Below are 7,411 nucleotides of genomic sequence, written 5' to 3' on the forward strand. Positions count from 1 at the left end.
GGGGATCACAAAAGAGATCTCCAAAATCTTGACTAAAGACAAGATCCAGTTCCGTTTCAACACATTACATAAAATCCGTGATCTGGTTCCGTCTGTAAAAGATGTGATTCCGGACATACAGTACCCTGGCGTCTACAAACTAAGTTGCCTCTGTGGTAGTAGTTACATTGGAGAAACTAAACGCCATGTCTCGGACCTCATTCGTGAACAGAATGCAGACCTAAAAAACGGTAGGACCAACACCTTGGCCGTGGCAGATCACTGTTATTATTCAGTAGGCTCACATAACATTGACTTCTCCAAGACGGAGGTTCTTTGCAATCCATCTGGCTACCATGAGAGATTCGTTCATGAGGCTATCCACATATACACAGAGACAATTTCAACCGAGAGGAAGGAATTCTGGCTTAGCAATCATTGGAAGGATTTGATAAACCATTTCGGGTCTTAAATGATTGTTCACACTTATGGTGGCTTTCAGACCGCATCCATTATTTTCGTCTCCCCCCTCCTCTATCCCGAACATAGATGGGCTCGTCCATCTGAATGACTGTCAAATCGCTCTCCGTGGTGCTAACGTTAAAAAAACGCCACTTTTTTCAAATTTTCTTGCTGTGGTTTTCACACCTGATGATGAATGCTTGTGTTGCAGTCGAAACGTTGTGAGAATTTTTATTTTATATTTTTATTATTTTTCTTGTTGTGGTTTTCACACCTGACGACGATTGCTTGTGTTGCAGTTGAAACGTCGTGAGAATTGTATTGTTTTATATTTTTATTATTGTATTATTTCCCTTCTACGTGGTGACTTTACCGAAAGAACCAAGAACATGAATTCCTAGCAGTCACGAAAGCTTAAAATCAAAATTTATTTTTACTTCGTTAACACCTTTCACGTTCGCACGACGCTAATTTTTTGCGACAAGAGGTTTCATTACCACAGGTAGTGGTAATGGGTCCAAGACGAGGCGAGACGGTTCGCTGGAGGCAACACGTTTATTCAACAAGGGAACCACAGCACAGAGGGGTGACGACCCCTCACAGCCGATAACCTCAGGAGGCAGTCCCTCCACACTACGGTGCCCTTACTCTGGTTCTAGCGCTAACCCTACACTGGTTATGTCTGAACCCGACCCTAGCCAGGGTCACTGGGCTCTTCGCTTCAGGGTCTTCAGGGTCTTCAGGGTAGCGCTCAGAGACTTCTTCAGAGCTTCAGGTGGACGAGGACCGCCAAACCCGTTCAGGGGTCCGGCTTTTATCCCCGTTCCAGGGTCTCTCCGCCCCTGGCCAAGCCTTCTGGAACTCTCTAGGGGGCCCTGGAACATCCCCCAGCCCCCCCCCCCCATCTTGGGGTCTGGGGGCCCTGTTCGTCACACCTGGTCTGTACACCACCCCCTGCTGACACATGTCCGCTATTACAGGTCAGCTCCCGTGGTAATACGCATACAGCCCAACAATGGCGTTACATCATCCCCCCCCCCCCTTGTAGCATCCAGGCGTCTGCTACGTTCACAGGAAGCCCTAGACGCATGCACAAATATGCTCAAGGTGCCATGTCATACGTTCAAGCGTATGGATGTCCCCGACTTATTTATTACCTTTACATGTAATCCAGCTTGGCCTGAGATAAAACAAAAATAATAATAACTTTCATTCGGCCAGACACCCAGCCGTCGATACGACTTCACAGCCAGGGTGTTCAGACAAAAGCAAGTCAAATTCATCGAGAGCATTCACTGAGAGTCGTGTTTTTTGGAGAAACGATGCTGGATGTACTCAACTGAGTGGCAGAAACGAGGACTTCCACATCATAGGGGTTTCCCCTTTTTTTGTGGCAAGAAAACTGAAACCTTTTGGCGTCCTCTGGTCGAGCACCAATTGGGTCGAGGCTCTCAAGAAAGCCGTCCCTTGGTGTGGAACAAGCGGTTTCAAGGACAATTCCACATATATATTATCATAGTGCGTGTTTTTTGCTTGCATTTTGACTGCAGGTATTGTGGTTAATGCTGTAATATGAATCCTTGTAAAAAGGTTTCAGTTTGTTGCCAGAAAAAAGGGGAAAAACCCCTATTATTATATTTTGGTACTGCCAAAGGAGGTCTAATGATGTAGATGACTTCCCCACGCTCATATTTTAATCTGGCTGAAAGAAAAAAATCATCCAATCCAAATCGATGTTATATCTGTCGAGTTTCCAAATCCAGAGGAAGACCCACCACCCAGTCCCACCTCACCACCCTACACCTCACCACCCAGCCCCTCCTCACCACCCTACACCTCATCTGCTCCTCCTCACCACCCTACACCTCACCACCCAGCCCCTCCTCACCACCCTACACCTCACCACCCAGCCCCTCCTCACCACCCTACACCTCATCTGCTCCTCCTCACCCTGCATCTCCCCTCCAGCTGGTGTATCTCAGCCATGATGTCGTCTATCTGCTTGAGAATCCGGCACTCCTCCACCCTCTTGAGACTCGCCACCCTCTCCTCCTCCTCCACCCCGTCGCCCGACTTGCAGTCGCCATCATCGGCTGCACTGCGTGATCTCCGTAGTCCCCTCCTCCTCCTCCTCTTCTTCTTCTTCCTCCTCCTCGTCTTCCTCTCCTCCTCCTCGTTCTCCTCCTCCTCGTTGTCCGCCGCCTCCTCCTCGTCTCGTGCTCTGTCGACGCTCGGCTGCAGGCGGCTGGCGCGAAACTTCAGCAGCAGCCTGCGGACGCCCCCCGTAGACTCCACCACCTCCTCCTCCTCGTCCCTCCGCTCCTTCACCTCGTCACCCTCCACCACCACCTCCTCCTCCTCGTCGTCCGTCCGCTCCTTCACCTCGTCACCCTCCACCACCACCTCCCCCTCCTCCTCCTCGTCCCTCCGCTCCTTCGCCTCGTCACCCTCCACCACCACCTCCTCCTCCTCGTCCCTCCGCTCCTTCACCTCGTTACCCTCCACCACCACCTCCTCCTCCTCGTCGTCCCTCCGCTCCTTCACCTCGTCATCCACCACCACCTCCTCCTCCTCGTCCCTCCGCTCCTTCGCCTCGTCACCCTCCACCACCACCTTCTCCTCATCCCTCCGCTCCTTCACCTCGTTACCCTCCACCACCACTTCCCCCTCCTCCTCCTCGTCGTCCCTCCGCTCCTTCACCTCGTCATCCTCCACCACCACCTCCCCCTCCTCCTCCTCATCGTCCCTCCGCTCCTTCACCTCGTCACCCTCCACCACCACCTCCTCCTCGTCGTCCCTCCGCTCCTTCGCCTCGTCCCCCTCCACCACCTCCTCCGGCGATGACGATGATGATGATGAAGACGACGACGACGATGCGTCCGAGAACGACCAACAGCTGAACGACGATGACGACGCTCTCTGCTGCCGGTATTGTTGCTGAATTTGTTTCCGTCGCTGCCGCTGCTTCTCCAGGGCGCGACCCCGGCGCCTCTCGGTGGGCGGCGGCGGCTCAGCCAGCGGCCGCGGCATCAGCGAGGAGAAGTGGAACGTCGCCCCACGCGGGGCCGAGCGCCGCTTGCCCGCGACCGCCGGCGGCGGCGGCGGCGGAAGAGGAGCCGGCGGCGACGGAGGAGACGGAGGAGGCGGAGGAGGCGGAGGAGCACGGCAGGTAGAGGAGCCCGGGCAGGGATCGGGATTCGGTCCCGCCGGGCAATCCGCCGCCGCCGCCACCTCCCGCCGCTTGCTTAGCGGCGACCGCCCGGCCAAAACCTCCTCCTCCTCTTCCTCCTCCGCCTTCATCACCGCCTCGGCCTCCTCTTCCCCTCCTTCTCCTCTCGCTCCGCCTCCTCCTCCTCCTCCGCCCCTCCTGCTGCTCGCCCTCATGCCCACGCCCTGCCACCAAAAGTCGAAGTGTCTCTTCCACGCCGCACGCGGTCCAACCGCGGCCTCCCTGCGTCTCTCCGCCTCCTCCGCCTCCTCCTTGCCCGCCGACTTGTCGGCACCGAGCGCCGGCCCCGACTCTCCGCCGCCGTCTCCGCGCTTCGGGGCGACCCTCGGGCCGATTCCCGGCGTCGGCCGGGCGCCGCCGCCGCCGCCGCCGCGGGAGCTCTCCTGGGGGGGCGCCGCCGCCGCCGGAGTCTCCCGGCAGCGGCGCCCCCCCTCGAGAGCCCGGAACGTCACGGGGCGACGAAGATGACGGTCGTGGCGGGGAGGCCCCGGCGCGGGCCCCGGCCCCCCAGCGTCGTCGTCGTGGAGCGGGCGAGCGACCTTGGAGGGCGCCGCGTGGGACTCGGCTCCTCCTCCTCCGGCGTCTTCCGCGGAGCGCTTGGGCACCCGGATGGGCCAGGAGGAGCGAGCCCTCGCGGAGGGGGCGGCCGTGGCCATGGCCGGGGTCGGGGCCGGGGCCCGGGCTGGGGGAGGCCGTCTGGGAGGCCGCTGGTGAGGGGGGAGGGCCGGAGGAGAGGGAGGAGACGCGGGATCAGATTCCAGCATTCAGCACGCAAACATCCCGGTAGCGGTGGTGTTATTAGTGGTAGCGGTGGTGGTCAGTGATTGTAGTGATGTTGGTAATGGTGGTGGTGATGGTAGTGATGGTAGTGTATGGTAGTAGTGGTGCTGGTAATGGTGGAAGTGGCGGTAGAAGTGGTGGTGGTGATGGTGCTAGTGGTGGTGGTAGTAGTGGTGGTGTAATGGTGGTGGTAGCGTTTCTGGTAGTAGTGGTGGTAATGGTGGTGGTAGTGATGGTAGTGTATGGTAGTAGTGGTGGTAATGGTGGAAGTGGTGGAAGTGGTGGTGGTGATGGTGCTAGTGGTGGTGGTAGTAGTGGTGGTGTAATGGTGGTGGTAGTGACACCCGAGATTGTATACAGGTTAAGGGGGGGGGGAGAGACAAGAAGGGCCGTGGGGCGGGGGCTAAGTTAAGCCGCCTTCTGTTATGCTGCAGGGGGTTGGGGACGGAGAGATGGCCGTGTGCAGGTTGAAGAGCGTTACACACAAGAACCAGAGGCAGGAGGCAGTAGTTAAGCTGACAAACTGGTTGCCTTGCAGGGTATACTGCTGTAAACTATAAGGCTGCTAAAGTTTAACTTGGGTTTAACTTTATTTTTTTTACCAGCGCGACTTTACCGAAAAAAAGCTAAAGACTATGAATCCTTGCACATCACGAAAGCTTCAAATCTAGCGCCTCACATCGTGTTAGTTTGGCACCGATGTTCGTGCTGATTTTTTAAACTAGATCAATAAAACAACATTGATTACATAATAAAGTATAAAAGCTTTCGTGACTGCATAAAATTACTCATTGGTTTTTTCGGTAAAGTCACGTATGTAGACATTTTATTGTTGAAATACAATAAAATTATATTAAAAAAACCAATGAGAAACATTGATTACAGCCCCAGCTCAGGTTTTTTTTTTCCCATCAATGAAACAGCCCCTGGAGTGAGAGCACCTTCCAGGGTATAAACCAACACTGCCGCACGTCTGTCCAAGAGCTGTGTAAAAAAACAATTGAGTTGAAAACAATGTCAAGCCGACAGGGAAAGGGGCTCCTGGCAACTGTGACCACCAGCCAGGTCGATGTGTTGGTAATGAGAACGTGCAATTTTTTTGTCCTTGGAAACACGGTCTATGAATAAAACGAGATATTCTTAACTCTTTCGGTAAAGTCACGTTGAAGGGAAACAATAAAATAATAATATATATATAAAACAATAAAAATTATCACGACGTTTCGACCATAACACAAACGGTCGTCATCAGGTCGAAACGTCGTGCGAATTTTTTATTGTTTTATATATATATTACTATTTTATTGTTTCCCTTCAACGTGACTTTACCGAAAGAGCTAAGAATATGAATTACTGCAGTCACGAAAGCTTCATATCAAAATTCAAAACGAGATACTCGCAGAGTTTACGCTTCTGAATGTGCACTTGTTCAAGCGATTCACTCGGGTCTAAGAGGCAGACGCACGGTAAATTATTGGGCGGCACTTTGTAAGCTCCTAAGGTAGACAAAGCGAGCTTGAACACGACGCGCTCGAGTGAAGTCTTTGAGCGACGCATAGTTCATAGTTCATTTATTTGGTATAGCCCTGTGAGCCATTCGGCTCTTGAATCGGGTGCAACCGCAACAAACAAAAAACATGAACAAGAAAACATCTTAAAGTGATTATGTGACTGTGCAAACAGAAAATACAGGGAAAAAAAATCAAAATATTCCTGAAATAGCACCGAACACCAACGCTGTGTGCAAAAATCCCAGTGGGATGCAAGTCAAATAACAACAACCACAAGACAACTAAGATTAAAGCCATCAGTCTAACTCCGTACTACAATAAACAAAGACATGGCCAAAACAAAAAAAACTTTTCGAAATCACCAAAATGAAAGCCATAAATCCAATGTAACAGTGATCATAGGGACTGTGACCGAATTTTTAACAATAAACTACATAAATAAATTATAACACCAAAATTTAGAGCCATAATTTAGGCCACTGAATAGCAGTGGCAGCTAGGGTTGTACAACTCCTCTAGAGCACATTGACCCGCGTGCATTGCAAATAATTCAAGTTTAAAACACGCAGCAAAGATTCGTTACAAAAGCCTAGCGGCAGCCTTCACGCATCCTTTGGAAGCTTGCTAACCCACAACATAACCTAGAGACCATCTTCCAGGTCTCTATGGAGACCATCGCATGACAGCGGCATCTGTAGCCGGCCAAAGTGCCGCCTCGGCCGACTGGGCAATCTAGCCGAGACCGGTGACACTCCCGGAATAGGCCTCAACACGGCACTCACCAGCGCAACGCTGCGTAGGTGTCTGGGGAGGGGGTCTTCAGCTATATCCTCCTTCGTGGTGAGGTTACAAACAAAACAATGTCCTCGTGTGGTCGTGGTGGAGGAGGAGATTCGACGTTCCGTGCCTCGAATCACGGGCAGGCGACTCGGCGGGGCTGTTATCACGTGAGGCCTTAGCAGGGCGCTTTTATAAACCGTAGTGCGGATAGGCGAACACGCAGTGCGAGCGAGGCTCAGATTCTGTAGAATTGATAAACACTGCCCATAGACTAAGCACTGCCCATAGACTCAACACTGCCCATAGACTCAGCACTGCCCATAGACTCAACACTGTCCATAGACTCAACACTGCCCATAGACTCAACACTGCACCATAGACTCAACACTGCACCATAATAGACTCAGCACTGCCCGTAGACTCAACACTGCCCGTAGACTCAACATTGCCCATATACTCAACACTGCACCATAGACTCAACACTGCCCGTAGACTCAACACTACCCATAGACTCAACACTGCCCATAGACTCAACACTGCCCCATAGACTCACCACTGTGATCTCTACATTGGGTCAAACTTAACATCTCTTAATGTTCGACGGCTTGTGCACCAGATCTTATTTATTCACGATGTACTTACAAAAAATTCCGCAGACTACCTACTGGAT

The 7,411-nt window shown here is 52.5% G+C and overlaps 1 protein-coding gene across 1 annotated transcript; it reads right to left on the reverse strand.

The window, feature by feature from the left end:
• Positions 1–874: 874 nt before the first annotated feature.
• Positions 875–6,940, reverse strand: LOC142912344 (uncharacterized). Its single transcript, XM_076060516.1, has 3 exons — positions 6,744–6,940; positions 3,163–4,377; positions 875–889 (listed from the first exon to the last, which is right to left on the reverse strand). The coding sequence occupies exons 2-3, from the start codon at positions 4,324–4,326 to the stop codon at positions 875–877; spliced, it is 1,179 nt and encodes a 392-aa protein (XP_075916631.1). The 5' UTR covers positions 4,327–4,377; positions 6,744–6,940.
• Positions 6,941–7,411: the final 471 nt, after the last annotated feature.

This window comes from Petromyzon marinus, unplaced genomic scaffold (genome assembly GCF_048934315.1).
Source record: "Petromyzon marinus isolate PM22_M1 ecotype Great Lakes invasive population unplaced genomic scaffold, UKy_Petmar_22M1.pri1.0 PM_G_Scaffold_2, whole genome shotgun sequence".
Taxonomy (NCBI): domain Eukaryota; kingdom Metazoa; phylum Chordata; class Hyperoartia; order Petromyzontiformes; family Petromyzontidae; genus Petromyzon; species Petromyzon marinus.